General features: G+C 39.5%; 1 protein-coding gene across 1 annotated transcript in view; it reads right to left on the bottom strand.

Annotated features, from left to right (window-relative positions):
* Positions 1–23,427, bottom strand: part of ADAMTS16 (ADAM metallopeptidase with thrombospondin type 1 motif 16) — a gene marked incomplete at its 5' end in the record, with an annotated part of 95,574 nt that extends 72,147 nt beyond the window's left edge. The window contains 4 exons of the mRNA XM_081323585.1: positions 3,034–3,307; positions 14,242–14,567; positions 23,002–23,089; positions 23,368–23,427. Coding sequence (XP_081179711.1) covers positions 3,034–3,307; positions 14,242–14,567; positions 23,002–23,089; positions 23,368–23,427 — 748 coding nt within the window. The remainder of the gene's footprint in view (positions 1–3,033; positions 3,308–14,241; positions 14,568–23,001; positions 23,090–23,367) is intronic.
* Positions 23,428–27,361: the final 3,934 nt, after the last annotated feature.

Here is a 27,361-nt window from a genome sequence, read left to right on the forward strand (position 1 = left end):
GGAGAAAGCATTAGATTCAAGACATGATTGTTTGTTCCCAATTAAGGAGTTAAAGCATTAGGAAAAGAGAATTTTGAACAGTGAAGCTTAATGTGATAATAAGTTTACAAATACTGTGATATCAATTTGCTTGTACATTTGATACGGAATTACATTAGAACAAACATTTCACACATTTATTTATTTATTTTATTTATTATTGGGACTTATATGCCGCCCTATCTCCCGAAGGACTCAGGGCGGCTAACAACAATAACATACAATAAATACAGAAGTTAAGATAAAATTAAAATTAAAGGCCCCTGTACAATAAATTAAAATTAAAATTAAAATAAATTAAAAATTAGAGTTAAAAAATTAAAAACATAATTAAATCCCTGTCAGTCCAGGTCAGCCAGGTGGAAAAGGAGTGTTTTGAGGCCGCAGCGAAAGGACTGGAGATCCAGGGCCATCCGAAGCTCAGGGGGGAGCTGGTTCCACAGGGCTGGGGCTTCCACAGAGAAGGCCCTCCCCCTGGGGGTCGCCAGCCGACATTGTCTAGCCGACGGTACCCTGAGGAGGCCTTCTCTGTGTGAGCGTACTGGGCGATGGAAATTCGTTCCCGGTAGCAGATGGTCCTGCAAGTATCCCGGGCCTAAGCCATGTAGGGCTTTAAAGGTAAGTACCAGCACCTTAAATCTCACCCGGAGGGCAACCGGTAACCAATGCAGATCATGCAGGAGGGGTGTAATATGGGAGTATCGGGGTGCTCCCATCACTACCCGTGCAGCTGCACTCTGCACCAGCTGAAGCCTCCGGGTGGTCTTCAAGGGCAGCCCCATGTAGAGAGCATTGCAGTAATCTATATGGGAGGTAACGAGTGCGTGGGTGACTGTACGTAGGGTATCTCAGTCCAGAAAGGGGTGCAACTGGCGTACTAGGCGAATCTGGGCAAATGCCCCCCTAGCCACGACTCCAATATGATCTTCAAAACTGAGTCGTGAATCCAGGAGGACGCCTAGATTGCATGCTCTATCAATGGGAGGTAACATCTCTCCTCCTATAACCAAAGATGGAACCTCTTGGACTAAACGAGATGCCGGTACGTAAAGCCACTCAGTCTTGGCCGGGTTGAGCCGGAGCCTGTTCTTTCCCATCCAAATCTGTACCGCTTCCAGGCAACAGGACATCACATCGAGGGCATCACTGGGTTGGTTCGGGGTGGAGATGAAAAGCTGGGTATCATCAGCATATTGATGATATTTCACCCCTAAGCCACGGATGATCTCTCCCAGCGGCTTCATATAGATGTTGAACAGGAGAGGCGAGAGTACCAACCCCTAAGGCACCCCACAACTAAGGGGCCTAGGGGTTGACCTCTGTGCCCCTGCCAACACCGTCTGCGAATGGCCTGAGAGGTAGGAGGAGAACCACCGCAGAACGGTGCCTCCCACTCCCAACTCCTCAAGACGATGCAGCAAGATACCGTGGTCGATGGTATCAAAAGCCGCTGAGAGATCTAATAGGACCAGGATAGAGGAATAACCCCTATCTTGGGCCCGCCAGAGATCATTCACCAGCCCGACCAATGCCGTCTCCGTGCTATACCCTGGCCTGAAACCCAATTGGTACGGATCCAGATATTCAGTTTCCTCCAGAACCAAAGGGAGCTGCCGTGCCACCACGCTCTCAACGACCTTCGCAAGAAAGCGAAGGTTGGAGACAGGATGAAAGTTATTTAAAATAGCTGGATCCAATGCAGGTTTCTTAAGGAGGGGCCTTACCACCGCCTCTTTCAAGGTGGCAGGGAAGTACCCTTCACTCAGTGAGGCATTGATAACTGCTAGGAGCCAGCCTCGTGTAACCTCCCGAGATGCATAGACCAGCCAGGAGGGACACGGGTCCAACAAACACGTGGCGGCACTTAATTTCCCCATGATCCTGTCCACTTCATCCGGAGTCACAGGATCAAACTCTTCCCAAATGTTCTCGGCCAAACTCATTGTTTTCCTCTCGTCAGATACTGCCCAGTCAAAGTCCAGACCAGCCCGAATCTGAGCAATTTTGTCCACCAGATATTTACTAAATTCCTCGGCCTGTCCTCGTAAGGGGTCCTCTCCCGTCCCTTGATTTAAAAGGGAGCGGGCTACCCTAAACAGAGCGGCCGGGTGGTTATCTGTGGACGCAATGAGGGTGGTGAAGTAAGCACGCTTTGCCACCTCCATTGCCACAAGATAAGATCTAGAAAAGGATCTTAACTGTGTTCGGTCAGACTTGGACCGACTGGTTCTCCAAATGCTCTCTTGGCCCCTTCTCCGGTGTTTCATCTCCCGCAGGTCCTTGGAGAACCAAGGTGCAAGCCGGGACCTGCGCCGGGTCAGAGGCCGCAAAGGCACAATGCGGTCGAGAGCCTCCGAAGCAGCCTGTTGCCAGGCATTAACTAAGGACTCGACCGGGCTGTGGGAGAGGGAGGTAGGAATCAATCCAAGCGCCGTCTGGAACCTATCTGGGTCCATCAGGCGCCTGGGGTGGAACCATCTGGTCGGTTCTGCCTCCTGACAGCGGGGGGTGATGTGACGGAGGCTCAACTGCAGGAGATAATGGTCTGTCCATGAAAGGGGTTGAGATGTTGGAGTAACCCCCTCCAGACCATTAAGCCACTGCCCAGAGATAAAAATAAGATCAGGCGTGCTTCCCCCCTCGTGAGTTGGGTCCTGAATAATTTGGGTCAGGTCCATGGCCATCATGAAAGCCATGAACTCTCGGGCCACCTCCGATGCACCACCCAGGGAAGGCAGATTAAAATCTCCCAGAACCATAAATCTGGGAAATTCAACCGCCAATCCCGAGAGGGCGTCAAGTAGCCTGGGTAGAGCCGTTGCTACATTACATTATACAAAGCAGTAGCAAATGTTCAGTTGAACTTCACTTCTAGATCACATCTTTATGTGGGAAAATATTTATTTGCTGGAAAAAGCAGAACTGAATGTCAAATTGGCAATCTTAAAATACGTAGATTAAGTAATAAACAGAGGAAGAGACGTCTTTACATACATTTTTTACGCCTTCCACAAAAGTGCTGTTTTTGACGCCACTCAGAATTGTGAGATGGTTGGCTATCTTGAAAGACATAATTGTGAGCCTCTTGCTGACTTTCATCAGTCCCAATTACCTCATTATTATTGATTACTAGTTTAGGTTCAGTCGATCTCTTATACAGTACATGAGTATGGTGACCACCAGGAGCAGAAATGTTATGTTTAAGTGCAATATTTGGAGGTAGTGGTTTCAAAAAGTAATCCGCTTCCTGCGTCCTGATCAAACCTGACTGGAAAAAGAAAACATAGTTAGGAACAAGTGCAGTGACTGTTAATGATCCTAGTGAAAGTTCCCTTCAGTTCTTTTCCTATGCTCAGCTTTCTGCTTCCCCTTTTACAAATTTCTTAAACCTCGTGGTGGCTCTATGCAAACCAGTATTTTCAAAGCAGAAAGTCTAAGGATAAATTTTGTCTCCTCTCTAAGCTACTTTTTCTTACTATCTGGTTACTTGTAATAATGATCTAACATCTTTATTCCAATGCTAGCACAATTTACACCAGCCCAGGTTTCAGTAGCTCTGTACAGGTGTTATGATTGAATAAGGTGTAGTAAGAAATATAAGATATCTGGAGTATCACTTAAGCTCCCAATTCCAGTTCAGTCATAGATCTTTGCACTTTGAGGATAAAGGTCTGAGAGAACTCTATCTGCATTCACCTGAATGCAGTTATAGGTTTCCATGGGATAGGAATTCTTACTTGTGTAAGCTGTCATCAGGCCATCACTTTGAATAAGTGAAGATCAGAGACAAAGGGGGCAGAGGAATGGCAGAGGTGGGGGACAATGGGAGTGAGACAAATATGTATAGCCTTTCATCCCTTACCAAGTTAAGAGTATAAGAGAAGAGCATGAAACAAGATATGTGATAAGTTAAGAGAAATTTTTTTTTATTGAAAAGTTTTTCAATACATTTTATCTTTAACAACCCCTCCCCCCACCCCCTACCCAACCCCTCCTAACCCTCCCCCCTCCCCTTCCCCCCTCCCCATCCCCAACTTCCCAGAGCTAAATACAAGGTATAAAAATAAAAGCAATCATAAACAACCATATGCTAACAACAATAAACTATTAAGTCTATCGCACTCTAGCTCATATAAAATGACTACAAGCACTATTATCACATCAAAACTTATGCAAATGCTAAATGAAACTTTTTGGTCCCATATTTGTTCTGGATGTAATCAATCCACTTTTTCCACTCCGTAATATAACGTTGTTGCGAATGGTCTTTCAAATAAGTCGATATCTTTGCCATTTCCGCCAGGTCAGAAACTTTTAAAGTCCATTCTTCTATAGTCGGCAGTTCCTCCTTCTTCCAATATTGACCTACTAAAAGTCTTGCTGCCATAATTAAATTCAACATCAACTTAGTGTCCACAACAGTAGTATCCGTAATTATGCCCAATAAAAACAATTGCGGACAAAACTTTATCCTTTGCTTAAATATCTTCTGCATATTCCACCAGATTTTAATCCAAAAAGCTTTAAACTTTTTACAGGTCCACCAGATATGGAAATACGTTGCGTCTTCGCCACCACATCTCCAACATTTAGGTTGATAGTTCGGATACATACTTGCAAGCTTTTTAGGATCTAAATGCCACCTATAAAACATTTTATAAAAGTTCTCTCTTAAATTTTGAGCTTGCGTAAATTTTACGTTCCTCACCCAGATCTTTTCCCAAGTGTCCATTGTGATAACTTCTTGAATATTCTGAGCCCACTTTATCATACAATCTTTAACAAGTTCTGTTTCTGAGTCAATTTCTATCAATGCAAGATATATCCGTTTGATATGTGCTGGACCCTGATTTCTAATTTGCTTCACCAGATTTTCATCAGTCATTGAAAAACCAATTTTCTGATCTTCTTTCCACCTGGCCCGTAATTGCCCATATTGAAACCAGGTTTGAACAATCTTCTCTTCTCGTAGAAGATTATACGGCTTCAAACACCATACGTTCCTCTCCAAACTTAAGATTTCCTTATATGTAGTCACATCATGTTTGAACCCAACATTTATGTTTTCTATTGCGTGTTTCGGTATTGCCCATAAAGGTATCTTGTAATTTAACTTATGTCTATACTTTTTCCAAACTCGCAACAAAGCATGTCTTAAAATATGCACCTTAAATACATTATCTACCTTCTTATCATACAGTAAATATGCATGCCAGCCAAATAACAAGTCATGGCCTTCAAGATTTAATAATCTCCCTTGTGTTAAATTAATCCAATCACTTATCGCTGACAACGCAGCAGCTTCATAGTATAATTTAAAGTTGGGCATTTTAAGACCACCTCTTTCATGCGTATCCTGCATAATCTTAAATTTAACTCGTGGCCTTTTCCCTGCCCATACAAATTTATTGATACCCTTTTGCCATTCCTCCAAGTTTAAGTCCTTTTTAAGAATGGGTATCATTTGAAATAAGAACAGAAATTTCGGCAAAACATTCATTTTCACTGCTGCGATTCTTCCCAGTAATGACAATTGTAACTTTTTCCAACTGTCCAATTCTTTTTGAACTTTACCCCATAACTTTTCATAATTATTTTTATATAACTTTGCATTTGAGGGTGACAAATAAACCCCCAAATATTTAACCCTTTTGACAATTTCAAATCCAGTTAACCCTTCTAAAACAGCCTTTTGTAATACTGTCATATTTTTAGCCAATATTTTAGTTTTTTGTATGTTAACCTTAAATCCAGAAACTTTCCCATATTGCATTATTATCTCCATCAGGTCCACAACAGAATTTTCTGGCTGGGTCACCGTAACAACCAGATCATCTGCAAACGCCCTCAATCTATAATCCTGATCTCTTATTTGAATTCCCTTAATTTTTCCCGAATTCCGTATTTTAATCAATAATATCTCCAATGTTAAAACAAATAATAGAGGTGATAGCGGACACCCTTGCCTTGTGCCCTTTTCAATATTACATACTTCAGTCAAACTGTTATTTACTATTATACGGGCTGTTTGCTTTTGATATAATGCCCTAATTGGTTGTAAAAATTTATCCCCAAAATTCATTTTATCTAATACTTCCATCAAAAATTGCCAATCCAGTTGATCAAAGGCTTTTTCAGCATCTAGAAAGATCAGCGCCGCAGGGATCTGGTTGTTCCTTTCCAAAAATTCCAACAAGTCTACTATATGCCTCACATTATTTTTCATTTGTCTGCCACTAATAAACCCAGTTTGATCACCATGAATTATCTGTTGCAATACCCTCATCAATCTATTAGCTAAAACCTTAGCAAATATCTTGTAGTCCGTATTCAAAAGTGATATTGGTCTGTAATTTCAAGTTAAGAGAAAATTTTGAAGTCTGCCGAGAAAAGAGAAAATTTTGCTATGACTGCAACTGCAATAAGGACAGGACCGGGTTGTTTATATTGACTTGCATTATTGTTTTAATCATAGGTCATAATGATGCAACATAGCACAAAACAATAGATTACTAGGGTACAGTAGTGTAGTGTAGTGTAGTGTAGTGTAGTGTAGTGTAGTGTAGTGTAGTGTAGAGAAGAGAAGAGAAGAGAAGTTACAAAGAGGTCAAAACAAGATAAAAGGAGGGCTATGATTAAGACCTTAAAAATATTTATGTGTTTACTTTTCCATGTATTTTAAATGACTACATGCAAAATTAGCAACTGTACTGGTAAAAGGTGGGAATACATCTACATTATCTCCAAGAAGATAATTCAACTTTTTGAGGCTGGAGACTTTGCGTTAACCTATCATGAATAATTTGGTACATAATCTTATTGTAAATAGGAGAATGGAGGATGTAGTGAATAATAAATTCCACTCGACTGTCACCACCGTTCAATAAGGCACTTACAAAATCTCCCTTCAAAACATGCTGAAGGCATGGCCTGCATGTAAACGTTGGTAAAGCCTTTTTCAGATACTGAGGGAGACTTCTAGGATTTCTAAAGTGATAAAACCAAAATGAAGATTTACTGTACTAGCATCTTTACTGGCATCTCTTTCGAAAAGCCTCTCTTTAATATGATCTGTTCCAAGAGCTATGTTCCCCCAAAGTGGATTTACAGGATACATGTCAAAGATTTGCCCCATTTGATTCCTAGCTGTGTAATGGAGAAAACAAAGTTTGGCAAGGTAGGAATCTTGTAAGCTTTTAGTTTCTTATAGTGTTCAAAAATACAAGATGTCCTTTGGTGGTGATGAAAGGTAACCATACCTTCATCCTCATGTAAGGCCCAAGATTACCACCCAGCAACTATATTCCTGCTGCAGTATGGCACACCAGATGGCAAAGGAGCTGAAAGGCAGCTTCAGAAATTGTAGAGGAGAAGCAGAAAACATCCCCATAGCATGTACAGGAAAAGGTCACAATGATGTTTTTTATAGATTTGTTAGTAGAGTAGGAAAGACCAAAAGTGAAAGCTGCCTTAAGTATAACCATGTCTGTTCTTATAGTGTCCTGAATTTGGCAAATATCACATCTGAGAACATTCCAGATTAAGGTAGTATTTCTTGGGTTTTAACCTGCAATCAGAATAGTTTCAGAATAAAACAAATTGGGCAGAACCCACCAATTACATATTGACTACAAAGTTATCTCCAGAATTATAAGTTTTCTTTGTCTTGATTCCATATCAATGCCTATTGCCAGTGGGGAAGAAGGAACACTATCTAACATCATTTTCAGGCATGAATTTAGGTCCAATTTACATTAACAAGCTCTGCAGATCAACATAATTTTGGTAGCAGATCTGTTCTCCATTTAACGGACAGGAGCAGGTAAAGATTTACTGCAAAATGTTATCTAATGTTTCTGAAAACTGAAGTGGCAGGAATCTTCCTCATATTTATAATTACGGTAATGTTAGGGTTATGTAACCATTGGGATTTGATTGACAAGAGGCCTTCCAGAGTGAGTGAGGGGTCCAAATGTACCACCTGTCTACAACACTTAAAAGCAGCCATGCACTGCCATAGGGTCCAGAAAAAAAATGCAACTGCTTTAAAATATAGCAGATAAATGTTCTGCTTGTGCCCTTGTATGGTGCAAAGGACTGTTTAGGAATTTAATATGAAGCACTGCACAGGGCTATTGTAGTGTATGCTGTTAAGCACACACAGGAAATACCAGCACAGCAGGGGGCTGGACAGCTCCAGGCTATAACCGCTTTGGCGGGAAAGCCTGAATAGAGGGAGTCGTTGACAGCCCCAGGCATGGTCAGCTCTGGCGGGAAGCCAGGGTTTAAATCCATTGGCCACCTGCACTGGCGGGAAGCCCAGGTTCAAATCTATTGGTCACCATTCACCTGGGCAGGTATAAGAGATGCCAGGTAAACCCCTTTGCCCCAGCTTCATTCACGATCCAAATAAAGAAGTATTACCCAGCTCAAGTGTCTGTCTCTCTGTGCGACCATGCGACTTTGCAGCTATTTAATATGAACAGTGGGAAAAGTGTAGAAACCTAGTCATTTGGAAATTCCAAATGACATTGGTGATAGCGTTAAAAATCCTATCAAAGGAAAATATGACAATGGAAGACTGAACCAGCTAATAGGTCTTTTGCACCACTGACCACTATGAATTTATATTTCATAATAATAAGGTCAAGCGTTCTTTTGTTTGCTGGGTCAAACCTGTAGTAGCTTTTGGAGTTTTCAAGCTCTTATTTATCAGGAAAGATTCGGACTTGTTATTGTGTTGCCATAACAACTTACAAAACATCATGGATCTCAATGTGCTGCATTATTAGCATACACCTGATGATGGTGTGGGAACACTAAGTGAAAGTTCCATATCCAGGGAAACATATGACTAGGGAGAAAAAGAAAATTGAACCTGAAATCCGGATTGACAAAATATATTCCAAATGGAACCAAAGACTATTTGATTTCAGGAAGTATTGGATTAGTTCTTGTGATAAGATATGAGATAGCTCAGATATTTCTAGGCTGAAGCGGTCATCCTCAGATTAAATGTCACATACATAAATATTTGTCCAAAATTTGAAGAATTCACTTTTAACAGCATTAAAAGTAATAATGACAAGATGGGATGGGTGTACATACTGTATATGTTTTTAGATCTATTGTAAATTAACTCAGGAACAAGATTACCTGGACATAGGATTGGTTCATGTAAATAATAAAAATAGTTCCTCAGATTTTTTTTAGGACATTTTAGAACACTAAGGTGCTAGATTTACAAAGGAATTTACTTTCTGATAATGCTAGAGATGATGCAAATAATTTTGAAGACAAATCCATCGATTCTTTACTACATTTTTTTTGAAGAAAACCCAAATTGTTAGTCTTGAAACTCCTTCCTGTCCTTTTCTCTTCTTCCTCCTGTTTTTGTTCATTGCCCACCTTAAGGAATGTAAATGTTGGAACTCAGAAGCTTTTTCTGCTATATATTTTCCAGTTGGTCCTTATAATACCATGTTATGCTCATTGTTTAGGGTTTCCCTCCCCATACAGGTAGTCCTCGACTTATAACTATTCATTTACTGATTGTTCCGAATTACATTGGTGCTGAAAATGGTGACTTATAATGAGACCGCTGCAGTCACAAGAACACAATTTGGGCTCTGCATTTATGACAATTGCAATGTCCTGCAGTGATGTGATTGCCATTTGGAACCTTTCCAGTTGGTTTCTGATAAGTAAAGTCATTGGGAAGTAAGACCCAATCTAGGTTGGTCACCGGGACCAGAGGTTTAGTCTTCTTAGCTGTCCGGCATATTCCAGTAGAGAGAATTTCTCTGAGGATGGGCTCTAGCAGAAGTCTGAAAGCTCAGAAGACAAAAATCTCTGGTCCTGGTGACCGACTCAGATTGGATCTTGTAATATTATCCTGGGACATGTACATTTGCCTTCATTCACTGGAAAATCATCAGGGAAGGTTGCAAATTGTGGTCACGTGATATTCTTTTTTAAAGACCATGGTAATTTGCCTAATGACTGGGGCAAAAAAGGCTGTAAAATCAGGTGAGGTCACTTGATGCCTCACTTTATGACCATACTGCTTAATGATGATTTTTCCTGTCCCAATTATGGTGGTGAATGATGTACTTCGCTATCTATATTTTTGATACACTACAAAATCCTTATTACTACTAAAATACTAATTACTACCTTCATTATGTGGATGTTTCATCACAGATTCACTGACATTTTTTCCCCTATCCAAAATGGAGAAGCTCATTTACTAAGTTGTGAAACTTATTACAACTAAGCATAAGTCAGTTCCTTGCCTTAGTTTTCTAATTAATACAACTTGAGATGAAGTAATCAAACTGAGAATATAAACCCTGGGAGCAAGAAATTATTTTGCTGACTTATAGTCACCAAAGAAGAGGTAACACTTTTCAAACAAATCTTCTCCAAGAGTATGAAGGGATGGCTAATTAATTGATTGCCTTTTTATGGTGTAACAGTACTTTTATACTTTGAAAGTGGAAAAAGTCCCAAATCACCTTCAACATTATGTTTCAATAAATAATAAGCTGAAACTTTAGCACTTCTGACTATAAATTAGACTTTCTTTCCTGGGTGGAACCTATGGGTGGAAGTAAGGGATTTTGGTAAAAATAAATAACATAATCCTGGCATTCTAATAAAGAAACATCATGTTATCTCATGACAAAATATATCTGCAATTAAGTGAAGTCATCTCCCTATAGAACATTAAATCTAGCTTCACTAGTTTTTAATATTAATATACGGATACTAACTGCAGTTCATTAATACACTGAAGAATAACATGTAGTAATATGAAGGGAGGGTTAGTTTTTTACATAATCTGAATAATTTCACAAATCTCTTCTCATCTATGCTTCTTGTACTGCCCATTTCATAATGCCATTCCTTGGGCATTGTAAAAGTAAGATGTCCTAGAAAGAAAAAAAAGTTTATTTTTTTTTAAAAAAACTTTTTATCTTAAAATAGAAGTAACTTTCTATATTTTTTTTTTGTAAGCACCAACTTCTTTCCTTGCTGCCATGGGGTCAAGTGATGTTATATTTTCCAGAATTCCAGGAAAGACATGCAGTACAAGGAGACTGAAAGGGCACAACATTTTTGGTTTTAAAATGAATTCATAATTACCATAATATAATATATTGCAGAACATGCAGATTTTCCTCACGCACATATTTTTTTCTGAAATTCCCCATCTCCACTGAAGATTGAGAATATTATCTTTATGAAAGTGAAGAATTTCAGTTAAATTTCAAATAGGTTGAAAACACATTAACAGGCTTATTAGTGCTCTGATAAAATTCCTGAATTTGCTGACAACTTGTATTTTTTTTTAAGGTAGAATGCCTACTTTCAATTCATTGGTTACAAATAGGTAGCACAATGCTGGTCCATATATGGATGTTCACAAATACTTTAGCCAATATCTTCAGTAACCATATAACAAAGTATCATATAAAGTATGAACATAATATTCAAAAATTATGTCATTCAGTTAATTTTCCATGATTTGCTAGTCAAATATATCAGCTGAGTCCCCACTAGGATGCACTATTAGCCTCTGAAATTACATCATATTTGTTTGATGCTGTAGTCAACATCTACATGTCAGGATGATGGTCATGATTGCATCTTCAAAAACATAATCCCTTTTTATATTCATGTGATGTTAGGATGCCAGGCAGTCAATCAAGAACTTTAGTTTCATAGTCATAACCATAACCATAACCATATCTTGGTTCTTGGATGCCTCTGGTCATCAAGTCATCAAGTAATGAAAATGCATGTCTGTATTCCAATTTCAGTACACCCAGTATAGACAAGTGTAACCCTAACAATACCACTAACAAAATTATGCACAATGAAGATAAAGCAGGCAAATTTTCCGTCTTCCTCATCGCACTTGATTACTTGCTGATTTGAATGACTATTCTGCAAACAGATAAAAAAATTACTTCTCTCACAATTGATTTAGGGGATTTGCTGCCACAAGATACTCAGTGATGGAAATTGCCTTAAAGAAACTTCAAGAATTAGCTTCATTTAGTATCAGTCTACTAGGATCAAGAATATAGCCATAATCTCCAATCTGAATGTCAGTATTCCAGATAGAAGATATCACCTGCTAAGGGCAAAAAAGAAAAAAAGAAAAATAAGGACTACCGCTTTCATAGTGTATAGGAATCTCTTAGCACACTAGTCAGTATAGGACTTCATCTAAGTAACTGCAATAACAAACCAAATCTAAATGGTGGGCCATATCTGGCCCAGGTTGTGTCAGAGCAGCAGCTCCTAACTTTTTCTATACCCCGCACCCTTAGAATTCCTCTGATGTATTCTCGCACCCCTTACAAAAGTTTGAAATAATGGCAACAAATTATGCATATACACTATAATTTTCAAAACCCAAGTTTTCACACCCCCTGGAATATTATCTTGCACCCCAGATTGGGAACCCCTGTGCTAGAGATTATCCCCTCTAACTCAATGCATAATATAGAGTGGGAACTGGAAAAAGTAATTAGTTTGCTCATAATCCAGCATTGGGAAAGCCTACTACAATGCCTCTTTTGACCCTACTTTTTTTTGGGGGGGGGAGCAAACTGTGAGAAAATGAAACCTGATTTCTTCCCCAGTTTTCACTAGCTTAAAGAGATTGACAGCCAGTGTAGCAGAGCCCTTTCTATACTTAAATGGGAATAGGGACTGCTGAAGTCAATATAACTTAACAAAGAGTAAGCATATGTAGATTTGTTTGGTTTCCTGAACTCTAATTTCTACAGTCCCTCCGAGAATATTCATACTTGTGGTTGAGAGGATAGCTTATCTGTGAATCAATGATTGTAGTTGTAAAAATGGGGCTAAATTAATTTTGCAAACGGAAAGTTATATTTTACAAGCAATTAATCTTAACTGACAGTCATTAGTACAATTCATAGTAATTTAATATTTTGTGCTGGCCCTGTCTTTTTTGGGAGCATGGATTCTGGCAAGTGTAAGTGTGCATATGGATAGCTCAATACAAGTATGTCACATGCACTCATTAATTGGAGGAATAAAATCTCCAGGACTGGTCTCTGTGGGAGTTAATAACTCTAAATAACAAGTTATGAAAGCTAGACTGTTTACAGAACATTTCTGTTTATTTATGTTTTCTGGGTGGTCAAATATTTTTTATGAGAAATTATCTTAAATTCGTGGTTCCCTAGTAAAGCTGGAATAAGAACTTAACTCACTTGTCTTTTCCGTAAAACAAATCAGTTGCATCAGATGGCTAGCAACATGCAAGGGCTCAGGATGGGAGACTGGGTAACAATAAGATGGAATGATTGATAAAACTGTGAACTTCTTTCAGTCTGCAAATCTTTGTTCTCCTTCCCACATAAGAAGTTGTGAATGAATGGAATGAATGAATGAATGAATGAATGAATGAATGAATGAATGAATGAACGAACGGTGGTCTGATCACAAAGTATACTCTGATCTGAGTCACTTCCAAATTCAATACTTTCCCTTTTTCTACTTCCTAGTATGGTATTCTACCTAATCAAACTGTCCTGCCCCCAATGCATTGGCATGGTTACCACAGGACCATTCTTCACAGGAAGACAGAGTTCTTCTGAACTAGTTCTCACACTGACAGTAAAAAGCAAGGAATGAACAAATCTGATTATTGTCAAAACATAGATGAAATGGAAATGAGCCAGCTTGCTCAGAAGGGGGCACCAAACAGTCCACCTGTTAGGATGGGCAAGGGTAAAAAAACACCCCCAAACTTCTACCTAAATGAAGGCTTGAAACATGACTTTTTAAACAGGGTTAATTTTCAATTACTACTACAATTCTTGAATTGTTTTTTTTTACTTTTTGGGTGGGACGATGGTGAGCTTATCTAAGTAGATCCAGTCTTGTTTCCAACTCTGAAAAGAAGAGTTTCATGGAGGATTCATTACTATTCCTGGTAAATGAAAATCTATTCAAAATATATTTGGATAATGTCATGATCCAAATTCTTCTTTGTCCAGTATACCCAAGACAGCAGAGTTTTTAATTTATCACAAATGATTATATGCATGATTTGCTACTGAAATGCTCACAAATATTTTACTTATTAGAACATTTTCTTTCCCATTTCACTTTCACATACCCTTAAATTGTAGCATTTGTCACATCTCTACTTACCAAGCCTCCGCATGTTGAAAGTGCTACAGTTGAATTTTTGTGCAATCGCAAAATGCCTTGATAAAAACAAAAGTCTTCAGATGGGAATGTCTGTACTGACTTGATTCTCCCTTTGCCCAGAGTTTGTACTGTAAATCCAGGTGCCACAAGAAAATTGGAGGTCTTAAGATCAATTTGGAAGTCATGGCCAAATCCTTGGAGATGGAGATGTAATGAATCAGTTGATCTCCCTGAAGTTGATCGCTTCCTTCTTTCATGGTGTGCAATTGCATGGCTTATATAATCTCCATTTTGGTCTACTTCATATGCTGTCACAATGTCATATTCTGAAATCAGTCAAGGCATAGAATCAGATTGCAAATGGCAGGCCCAAAATGCAGGCACAGTTCAAAGCATCTACAAATATAATTCAATTTGCAACTTATCTCCTTATCTAAATTAAAATTAAATTAAAATTCCAGATAACTGTCAGTGATATATCCATGAAAAGGCAGAGATAATGAGATGTAAGTGCTAAAGAGGAAAGAGTGACCTGCTTAAGGGTTCATGCAGCTATATCATTCAGCTGCAATCAGCAATCACTGCAGATTTTCAAGAGAAAATTCATTTGGAATGTACCCTATATTGAAATATAGAGGATAAAAATATTAAACCACAACAAATTTGTTTATATAATGTTATATACTAGTTAATATATATCATTAGTGTAAATACTGAAAGGCAATAGAATCTTGTGTTATATTACTTATATTGAAAAACATCCATCCCAGACTAGGAGATACTTAAAATGATTCATATACTAACTTGGGTTTCAAAAGAACTGTGTGTGTTATATTGGAAACTGTTTTTTCACTGGGTGCATAGGGGTATCTTCAGGTTCACTACTTATTCATTTCATTTCATAAAGCAATAATTCTAATTCAGAACTCCCAGAATTATATTCTGATTTTCTAAAGGGGGTTGTTTGAACTTAACAGAGACATGCTCTCTTGCTAATGTCAAGTTTGAAATCAAGATCTGGAGATAGCAAGTTTCTATGCAAATTGGAGGTTCAAGATTCAAAGACAAAAAGATTTCATTAAACTTTTCTTGAGATTCACTTAGATGTGCAATCAGAAAATAGGCAATTATCAGCACTTGAGCCATTTTCAGCAGAATGGATGAACATTTTGGATGAAAAATGAAAAACAAAAATGCATAAAGGACGAAACATTTTCTACCTTATGGTATACTGATTGTATATAGCATTTTATCTGAAAGAACATGAAAAAAATGCTGTAAGGTTCAACAAAGTCACAGAATCACAGAATGATGGTGGAAGGGGTGGAAAAGAAATTCAGTCCAAACTTGTGCCCAGTTTAATCATGACTTAGTAATTCAAAGCATTTTATTGACTAGTCCAGGGGTAGGCAACCTCGGCTCTTTTATGACTCATGGACTTCAACTTCCAGAATTCCTGAGTCAGCTGACTCAGGAATTCTGGGAGTTGAAGTCCATGAATCATAAAAGAGCCGAGGTTGCCTACCCCTGGACTAGTCAAATGCCTCTTGATCCAAAGCTTGAAGTGAATAAAGTGAGTGTAAATAGGTTTCTCAGATTACCAAATAGTTGCATCTTGCCAATTTCTGAGTCAGAGTTGCTGTTGTTCTATGTTCTAATTCTCCACTAGATGTCAGTAGTTATTTATTTTCCAACTTTTTCAGACAAAAAAGTTTTTTTTTATAATTTCATCGAAACTCTTTAGGATGTAAAATCTTAACAGTTTTCTTAATTTTCAAATTTATGCAGACTATAGTGTTATTAATTTCATTTCAGTATATTTCTTTCCCCCTTAGAAGTTAATTCACCACTTCTGTCTACGAAGGGGTGGGGATTTAGTCCCCTCCCTCACTTTCAAAGGATTTCTTGTTTTGGGGATCGTTTCCAGGGAATCAGTTAAAAAATAGAAGAGAGAAGATCAATATTCTCACCCAGTTTCAAGCACGCTGTTCACTGTTGTTCTTTGGACTTTTGGACTTTGGCTGCTAGTAGCTTGGGCTAGACACTGATGTGCAACTAGCCTTTCTCCTGTTGGGTTGGGGGGCTTCTCCCAGATCTAGCAGATCAACTGTCAACATTCCACAATCATCAGGATGCCCTCCTTTGTCGCCTCTCCAAGGCAACTTTAGGGTCCCCTGGTAGAGTGAAATCAGCTGTGAGGTCTGGAGCCCCGTAATCCCTCAGCCGTGTCACTACAAGGTAGAACCGGAAATCCTGCTAGCTCATTTTTAAGTGGGTGTCCAGATCCCTCTCACAGTTACTGCTATTAGGTATCACCTAATAGGTATCACCTAATAGGTATCACCTATTTTACACCTGTGCATTTAGTTTTTCTTGCCTAAGTGTAAAACTTACTCTTTTTTTACCACTGGATTGCATTTTGGTGGAAAAGGCCTAATGTTCAAGTCTGTCAAGATCCTTCTGGATCTTGAACCTATCTTCTAAAGTGTTGTGTACTCCCCAGCTTGGTGCTGTCTGCAAATTTGATGAGTTCTCTTTCTATCCCCTCATCTAAATCATTTATGAAGGAGTTGAAGAGTACTAGGCCTATGACAGAATCTTGGGTATCCTACTGTATGCTTCCATGTAGATGGAGTTCCACTGAAGACTACACCTTGAATGTTGTTTTTCAGCCAGTTATGAATCCATCTGGTGGTGATGCTGTCTATCCCATATTTTTCTACCTTACCAAGAAGTTGGTCTACTATGAAATAAACAATGAAATAAAAAATTGCTTGACATGATCTCTTTTTGACAAACCCATAATGGCTTCTGGTTATAACTTTGCTTGCTTCTAGGTGTTTGTAGATCTGTGTCTTGATTATCTTTTCCAAGATCTTCCCAGGTATTGATGCCAGGTTCATTGGTCTGTAGTTTCCTGGGTCCATTTTTTTCCGCCTTTTTTGAAGATGAACGGCTGGTAATTAGCCAGTTCTCCAGGATTTTGAAAGATATGGTTCAGTAATTCTGAAATCACATTACCAGCTCCTTCAGAATTTTAGGATGTAATCCATCTGGTCTTGGTGATTAGAACTTATCTAGAGTGGATAGGTGTTGCCTGTTTTGACCTGCGTTTGTAATCTGTCTTTCATTGTACTGTTTTTCCCCCTTCTGTGTAAAGACAGATGCAAATAATGAATTAAGCAGTTCCACTTTATATGTGCTGCCTGTCATGTCTTGTCACCTCCTCCCATTATTGGACTAATAATTTCTCTGACTTTTTTTCTTGTTTTTTACATTGAAAGAAACTTTTTAAAAATTATTTTTGACATTTATTGCAAATTTAATTCATTGTGTCCTTAGATTTTCTGACTTCTTTGTAAATTTGGGCTATATGCTGATATTCTGTCTTTGTTACATCACTCTCTTTCTACTTTTTATACTTGTCCTTTTTGTCTTTCAATTTATCATAGAATTCTTTATGTAACAATGCTGGTTTCCACTGGGATCAGTTATTCTTCTTTTTCAGTAGTATTGTGCTACACTGGGCTTTTATAATCTCATTTTTCAGAGTTTCCTAGCCTTCTTGAGTCGTTTTCCCCTTAAATATTACCATCCATGGAATCTTGGCCCAAACTCTAAGTTGTTGAAATCAATTCTCTTAAAGCTAGTTTGATTTTGTTCTATTGCTTGTGCCTGCATTACAGTATATTGAATTCCAGTATCAGATGATTACTGTCTCCCAAAGTTCCCATAACGTCAACCCCTTCTATCATTTCATTTCTGTTAGTGAGAATTAAGACCAGTATAGCCAATTCTCTAGTTCCCTTCTTTATCTTTTGATAGACAAAGTTGTCTGTTAGGTTCATCAGGGACCAGTCTGATCTCCCACTATGTGCAATTTCTCTCCCAGTTGATGTCAGGATAGTTAAAGTCCCCTATTGCTATTATAGTGTGCATCTTGCATACCTTAGCTAACTGATTAACACAAAGTTAATCTATTTCCTTGGTTGGGTGGTCTGTAGTGTACACCTATGGCAATGTCATTCTCTTTTCCCTTTATATTAACACAAATTCACATTTAGCTCCCTTTAGGGTACATTTCTTCTCCATTTGTATTTATTTTCCTTTAATACATCCTAGTAAATTATCACCCAAAGGTTATTGGACTGCAAACTTTTTTCACTGGTCTGCCTTTTACTCTCAACAGAGTTCATCCTTTCCCCCCCAGAAACTCTTATAAAGCAGTGCCAAACTAGCAATGTTTTTCAGAGAAGAAATCAAGTATTCTTGCTTACTTGCTTTTCATGCCAAGCACATAGGAAAAGTAAAGATGCAGAAGACATCCTTTTATCGTCAGTTATGAAAAACATTTTCATTAATGTTTCTCTATATCAGCAACTTTAAGATGAGGACATTTCTATACCCAAACCAGGCTGGGGAATTCTTGGAGTTAAAGTCCCACCTCTTAAGGTTGTTGAGAAACCCTGTTTTATATTTAACACAAATGCAGAACAGATAAGTAGCAGAAAGAAAGAAAGAAAGAAAGAAAGAAAGAAAGAAAGAAAGAAAGAAAGGAAAGAAAGAAAGAAAGAAAGAAAGAAAGAAAGAAAGAAAGAAAGAAAGAAAGAAAGAAAGAAAGAAAGAAAGAAAGAAAGAAAGAATGAATTTCCCTCTTGGAGACTTTTCACATTAGGGATCCTTAGCAGAACACCAATTCTTGCTATGTTGATGTAACATACTAATGCCACGATTCATGGTTCTGATCGTCCTTCCTGTCCTATATTTTTAAGACTGATGTCCTCAAGATGTGTTCATGTATTGTCTGCCCAGATGTACTCTTACCAGGTAGGGGAATTTATGCCTACTATAATACTAGTAGGCACTTAATACTACTACTAGGTAGCTTAATAAAGAAGGATCAGATGTTTGGTGGTTCCCAAAACAGAAGGACAAGAGTGCCTGGGATTAAGCCAATTGAGTGCTTTGCCTTTGGCGAAGGCATTGGTAACTTTCTTGAAGACAATGAATGAATGAATGATGAATGAGTGAATGAATAAAATGAAATGAATGAATGAATTGAAATGAAGCAAGGTTTTCTGAAGATGGAATTATTCGTATTCATTGGTACCGGTAATTAAATTGTACATAGATTGCTCTGTGATTCATATCACATTCTAAGTATTCCACTGTCACATAGGACTCATTTGAGATTGTGGAGACTGAGAAGTGGCTACGATTACAGCATGAATCAACATGTCTTTAGAGCCACATCCTCTTCAGCCATCTGGAAGGCATGCATGCCTGAATTCAAGAGATGATTTATGGTTTTTTTGGGGGGGAAAGGATGTGATGTCTTCAGCCTTGAAAAAAGTGTGTTCTCAAAGAACCATACCTCGATATATGTTGTTTCCAATACCCCCATTGGTGAATGTTGCTGAAAAAGTTGCAATGTCCTAGTTATAGAGGAGCCTAGATGAAAATGATTATTTGAGTTTTTGCCAGGTTTCAGATCAGGGCAGAAACAGTATTGGTTACTCTTGTGGATACCAGAGTGTGACTTTGGACAGTCATACTGTCTCAGTCCAACCCACCTCACAGAGTTGTTATTGTGGGGAAAACAGGAGGAGGAAAGAATATTAGGTATGTTTGTTGCCTTGACTTATTTATAAACAATAATAAAAGCAGGATAAAAATCAAACTAAACCAAGCAAAATAAAGAAATAGAATATACCAGGATCTCAATGGTGTGGGTATGACCCATTTGGTCCTGTCAGATCTTTCAATGGCTTTTGTTATCATTGGCCATGCTATCTTGCTGGATTGCCTACTAGTGTTGGAGATGCTACATTTCCATTTGAAGGGGAAAGCAGTTGAACTAGTGAGTGCTCTAATGTGGGTACTATAGGCTTGGTATGCTTCCTACTGCATTTTAATATCCACATGGAACTGTTGGGGAAGCTCTTTCACCAACTCTGGTTGAGGAATTATCAGTTTTGCTGATAACCTTCATTTGTGCATCATCCCCTCAAGCCAGGCTGTAGAAATTGTGACAGTCCTAATTCTGTCCTAAAGAGCCTCTTGTTGCAGGTGAAGAAGGAGTGTGCAAAAGTTGGGTTGAAACTTAACATTAAGAAAACCAAGATCATGGCATCTGGCCCTCTCAATTCCTGGCAAATAGATGGGGAAGAAACGGAGGTAGTGACAGATTTTATTTTCCTGGGCTCCAAGATCACTGCAAATGGGGACTGTAGCCAAGAAATTAAGATGCTTGCTCCTGTGGAGGAAAGCCATGGCAAATCTGGACAGAACACTAAAAAGCAGAGACATCACCCTGCCAACAAAAGTGCGTATAGTCAAGGCTATGGTCTTCCCAGTTGCAATGTATGGCAGTGAAAGTTGGACCATAAGAAAGGCTGAGCACCAAATAATTGAAGCCTTTGAACTATGGTGCTGGAGAAGACTCCTGCGAGTCCCTTGGACTGCAAGGCAATCAAACTGGACAGTCCTAGAGGAGATCAACCCTGACTGCTCTTTAGAAGGCCAGATCCTTAAGTTGAAACTCAAATACTTTGGCCACCTAATGAGAAGGAAGGACTCACTGGAGAAGAGCCTAATGCTGGGAAAGATTGAGGGCAATAGAAGAAGGGGACGACAGAGAATGAGATGGCTGGATGGAGTCACTGAAGCAGTAGGCGTGAGCTTAAAAGGACTCCAGAAGATGGTAGAGGACAGGAAGGCCTGGAGGAACATTGTCCATGGGGTCATGATGGGTTGGACACAACTTCACAGCTAACAACAACAATTCTGTCCAGAACTGTAAGGATCTGGATAGGAAGAAATAAACTCAGACTGAATCCGAAAAGATGCTGTAGCTGTTGATCCAGAGGCACCCCAGTTCACAACAATTCCATTGTTAGCTTTGGATGAGGTCATCCTTGAAGCAGGGAGGGGCTGCTGAGGCTTCCATCCCTGCATGAATAGGGTTCAAGAGGGGTAAGACACGTAAGCCCCAAAGTAATCCTCTCTGTGGTTAGCCTCACACTCTTGAACTCTTTGCCTCTCGAGACTTGCTTGCTCCTTCTTTATTGACCTTCTACAAACATAGTTCACAGAGTGGGTGAACTTGTTTTTTTTAAAGCATTGTTTCATTGTCAGATGTAATGCATACTTATACGGTGAGTTGCTAGGACTTTAACTGAGCAGGTCATGATAAAAATACAGATAACATTGGAGATATTATGAGCATTTATCAACAGATAAATGCTTTAGGTATTTACGCCGGTCAGAGAAGAAGGAGATTCCACTGTTCTCTGTCTACTCTAAAAATGACTTGTGAGAGGACTGAACATCCCAACACTTTTTATACCAGAGAAGGAAGACACAGTTCTTCTCCTGCATATCAGTAGAAGATGGGGCAAGCATCGGTCTCCCCTTTGGAAGTCACTACTAGGTTAATATTCCTTGGCACTTAAAGTGACCAGATGAGTAGTCAAAAATATTACTATTCATTAATATTAACACCCGCCAGGTGTTACTTATATTTTGTGTGTCTCTGGGTGTCTGTGAGTATTTGTTATTTACTATTATTTGGATAGTTTTACTGTTGGATTTAATTTGCTTGGTTGTTTTTTGACTTTAATAAAAGCTGGATTTCCTGCTATCCTGAATGTGAGAAAAGGGTGCATGTGTTTGTGTTCTCACACAGGATAGCTACTCACCTATTCTGAAATATTTGCAAGGCAAACAGAGCAAGTCACTGATTGGCTCTGATCTTTATTTAGGTTCCTATTGCTATGTGATAAGACCTCACTGAGAGCAACAGTTATTCATTAGCTTCAGTTTGTGTGGGTGTTATTTCCTCATCCATTAAGTTATTATTGTTAGGTTTTAAGTTGCAGGGCAGCAATTCTAGACTGGACAAAAGCCAGTAACAAATATATCAGTTTAATTTAAGAAAGTCATGTTCAATCCTTTGACACAGAGCAATGAAACACATCAAATATAACCCACATTTCACAATTATTACCTTGCCAAATATCAGCAAATAAATTCAATACTAATAAAACACAGAATTTGGCACCTATAAAAAGCAGCAAGATTTCTTAACAGCCCACTTATAAGCATTTTATTTGGAATTAGTCTCAAAATTCAATATCATTTACTCCCATGTGGGTTTACAACTGGATAAATTAGATTTAACAGGTTAATTGTTTTAAATATTTAAGCTTATTCTTATCTGAATCCCCACAGAATGAGACAGCCAACATTATGCAAGTTTAATTGACAGGTAGTTCCATTATTTTGGTGGGGCTAAATTCCAAGAAAGTGTACTTCCCTCAGTGATTATGTTGGAATATATTGCCAAACATGCTTAAGATTAAACAATGTAAACAACCCAAGTTTTACAGTTCTCCTAGCTCCGAAACAGAAGCTTTTGCACTGCTCATAGGATCACATTAATGTACGAAATCTTAGTTTAGCTTCTCTGAAAGTTCATACAACATAGTACAGCACATTAAAATTGCACTCCTTATAACCACACTACTAAACACTATGGAATTCACTTCCAAGTAAACATGCACTGCATTTATACTCTGGAGATGCTATCAGTGAAAAGTTGGTGCATTTGCAAAAGATTGCAAAGGAAGTCAGAAGGTTGTTTCTCAGGTGGAACTCACTTTACATGCAGTATTGCTACCTTTGGTTACATAACTTGAGCATTTAGGAAATTAGTATAATTCAGGTGCTTGACAAATATCCTGAGTTCTATTGACTTACCACTATTATCTGTGAAGTGCAGCAACTCTGAACGCAAAGAGGAAAACGGGAGATGTTGGCTCCCTTCAGCTGTTTGACCCACACATCCCTACGAAATTAAAGAAGAAGAAGAAGAAGAAGAAACCAAGCAAATTTGAAAGAGAGGCAGAGCGCAACAATCTTTCCCCTACCCTCAATATTTTGCAAAGGTTCAGGGAACGCAACATACAAACAACTTTTAACATTGTTTCAGAGAACATCCCTGAGATATTCGCGTTGACGTCATTAATGCGAGAAAAAAAAACCCAAAACAAAACAACGACAAAAAACTACAAAACAAAACCGGGAGGCAACGACTTCAGCCTTAGTTGCTCTGGGCGAACGTACCTTAACCTGTATTTCAAAGAAAAGCCAAAACCACAGGCCCGCTAAGCTGTTTGAAGGCATCCTCCCGAGAAGTGATGAATTGTAAGCAGTGGGTAAAATCGGACGGAGGGAGGCTGACTCCTGATTTGGAAAGGGAAGTGGAGCCCTCTTCCAGGGTGGCAAAGACCTGCATCTGCGTGTGTGTGTGTGTGTGTGTGTGTGTGTGTGCGCGCTGTGCAGAGAGGCAGCCTAAAGCGACTTTAATGACAGGAATGAACAGATCTCTCTCCCGGCGGCGGCGGCTCCGTGGCGAGGAGAACGCCCAGTGGCTGTTAAAGGGTGCCTGACCAAAAGTGGCGGGGCGGCTGCTGTTGCTGCTGGTGGCGGCGGCGGCGGCGGCGGCAGCAGCGGGCGTGGATGGGACAGACGGTTGGAGGCTCCTTGGCGCGCCAGGTGTCTCTCTCCAGCCCGTCGCCCCATGCGAGCTTCTGCGAGGACCTCCGCTTGGCGGCACGGCTGAGGGTAACCAGCCGGCTCCCGCTGAATGACAGTCAGTTCGGCCCCGCCCCTCCCGCACCTGCCGCTGCTGCGAATAACCGGCGCGCTCGGATGGGAGAGGTGGCTGGTGGGCGGGGCTCTGCTCTCGCCGTCCGCCTAGCTCGCCTTTGTCCTGCGGAGCCAAAGAGGCGGGCAGGTATGGGAAAAGGCGGACGGGAGAGGAGTTTCGGGACCCCGGGGCTCGCTACGCTCTTCAGCCCTGCAAGTGCTTTTTCCAGCATCTGCAGAGGGCATATAGGTCTTCTGGCCTTTAGAAAGGAGGACTGATAGCCGCCTGAACCAGAAAAGAAAAGAAAAAAAAATCATACATTTGAACTCTTACCATTCCTCAGTGCAAATGTGTATAAGGTATGGAGTGCGGGGAGGGAATAAACTTTTTTAAAAGTTACCCTGGTTAAAAGTATTAATAAAAACTAAAATGGAAGGAAAAAAAAGAAGCCAGGGTGAAGTAATTCTTTTCTGTTTGAAGGCAGGTCCTTGCACTTGGTTTTAATTGACCAGAAGCGTTTGGAAGTGCTTTGATTCTCTTGGAAGTTTTTAAAAATCTCATCTTGATCCATTGATAAGATAAAGTCCCAGTCACCGAGAGTTGGGCAGCATACAGGTTTAATTACTATCAATAATTTCTTTCTGGTGAATTTAGGTATGGCCTCATTCTGGCAGCCATTTTAATGTGCTTCCTTCCCATTTGTAAAGGAGCACTAAAATATGCCAGTATAATTTGCTCTGTCCTGACAGTTAAACTCCAATTTGCTTTACAGTGACATCTGTATATGTGTGAAAATGAGTAAGATGGCAGGAGTGGCATCATGATGCAGGCCCCAGCCTTTCTGTACATGCACTGAAGTTGCAAGTATGTTCAAAGGGGCATCACAACGCTGTCTGCTATCTAATGCTCCCCGTCCCGGAAGCCACTGCTCCCTCAGAAACAAGGCAGTAGAGTGCTGTAACATCCATGTGGGATGTTACATTTGCTGGATTTCCTGCCAGTAGGGAAAAGATCTGTCAGTCTTCCTACCTAACATGTAGAGGTGCTAGTGTAAAATATGAGTTTCGACAGAGGTCTAGAGTCATGGGTCTCTCCTGCTTTGCCAAGAAGCCTCTGCTCATCCACAGATTATGAGCTACAGTACACATTCTTCCTCTGTTATCTGCAGATTACCTCTCTTGCTTGTTATCTCTCTCTTGATCTTGGTTTTCTTCTTGGTCCGTGTTGATGGTTCTCTTGCACTCTTCTCATTGGCTTGTTCTTGCTCATTCTCTCAAATATGGCTGATAGGTGGACTCTTAATAGTCATCGGAAGGTAGACTTCCTGCTATTTCTGCCATCTCCCTAGCTCCATCATTGTAATTTGTCATTTCCACCACCTGTGCTGCCAGAATAGCATCCAGCAGCACCACTCACTTCAGAAAGAAAGGATTTTGAAAAGTGGGAAGGTTTGGATTATTCTAGGTTCATGTGTGCAGCCTATAACCAGTACGGTAAGCTGTTTCACAGAAGTGTTTAACAAATGGGAAGAGACGATTTTGCCCAGGGAAAAGAATAGTTCTTTCTTTCCAAAGATTAAACCCCACAGGCTGGGCCTGAAAAGTGTGAGTGTCTGTGCTGCAGCTGAAATCAGCCACCGAAGCTGGGCAGATCCCAGTCCATGACTGCATCATCACCATGGCCACAACCAAAGCATTGAAAATTGAGCATATAGTAAAGCATGTTTCTGGATAGAAAATGCCACTTTGACATTTGATCAGCTTCTCATAGAATTAGGCAGGGGGTTCAGCTGTGCGCTGGATATGAGACAAGGACTACATCATGAACACATGTCCTTAAAGAATGGTTAGCAACACACGTTTGTGTCACAGTGAGGGCATATGCGGACAAGCCATTTGCAATCAGCAAAGATTTGTTAAGTGTTGCCATTCTCGCTGGCCATTGGGACATTAATTTGAAGAGACAGTTCTAAAAATGGCCCGAAGTTGTAGACATCTCTATATATTGAAATTATTTCAATACACGCTTACATTGAAATAATCATTGTTTCTTCAACAGAGGATGTAGAGATCCTTGTCTGCATGCAGACAGGGACTCTGCAACTAGAAGTAGACTAGAATAACCAAAGAGAGAGAGAGAGAGAGAGACAGAGACAGAGACAGAGACACACAGAGAGAATCTTTCTGTGAATTTATCCTTCTTCCTACAACCACACACTAGGAAATATTGACAACAAATATTTCTGCCTTCCTCCCAGTTTATTCATAAAGAGGTCTCTATCAATGGCTATGGAGGGCCTTCTGTAAATCTGAACTCTCCAGATTTGGAGATTACCTTTCTCATGCACAGTGCTTGCAGTGCATTGGGATAAGTAGGAGAAATTATATAATAAAGTGCATTAAACTACTTGGAAAGGAATGTACCAATGCGTTGCAATGGGATTTGGGGGGGGGGAGGTCAATCTGATTTAGTATGAGCTAGATATAAGAATTTATTATAATGGCAGCTGGAAATGGATTGTGTCTAGCTGTTCCACCTGACATATCCCACTTCAAAGCCCTGAGTGAGGCTTATTTCCAAATGCACATTAAAGAATCAGTGTAACACTCACCTGCAACATTTGCTGCAGTGAATGGTGGTATCTCTTGGGGCCTTTTTTGCCTCCTGCTTTATTTTTCTTTAAAAAAAAAGTTTTTGAGGATTTCAAAAAATGTGTTGTTCATCCACCTATTACTTCTCTAGACAATAGTAAAAAATGTTTAGATATAAAATAATCCTTGATGCTAACCTGCTACGTACTATGGAACTCCCTGTTTACTAGCTGACTAAACCAAAAACATGAGAATAAAAAAAATTGGCACACTATAAGGCATGACATAGTTTTCAGTGCTGTGGCAAATTACATTACTTGGCTGCCTGTAGGAGTGAGAGCTCACCCAGAAGAGGGAGCTGGGGTCTGTACAGACTATATAGTTGACTCAGCATTAGAATTGCTCTTCAGTAGTCTCTCTTCCCCAAACTCACACTAAAACATTAAACTCCTATTTATGCTTACAGCTACAGAACAATTTATTTGCTCTGTGCCTTCAGTGGAGGGAACAGAAGATGCAAACTGAAGTAATCCAAATGGGCATATAACATCTAACTGATTGGAAGCCGCCCAGAGTTGGTTAGAAGATGGGTGGTTATAAAAATGTTTTAACTAACTAACAAAATAAACCCTAAGACTGGAAACCAAATGAAAACCAGGAAAACATTATCCATCCCTGGGTTACATGACAACTCTTCTGCTGAAATTTGCACCAAAGAAGGATCTTTAATACTCTAATACTTCATTTGAGGTTGGAGAGCTTGGCAAGTTTAATAAAACTAGCTCATGATATCTAGTGATATTTGGAAGGTAAATGAAAGTGAAAGTTAATATTTCAAACTGTATTACCCTGATAAAAGGGGTCTACATGATGGATG

Source organism: Vipera berus (genome assembly GCF_964194415.1).
Source record: "Vipera berus genome assembly, chromosome: 3".
Taxonomy (NCBI): Eukaryota; Metazoa; Chordata; class Lepidosauria; order Squamata; family Viperidae; genus Vipera; species Vipera berus.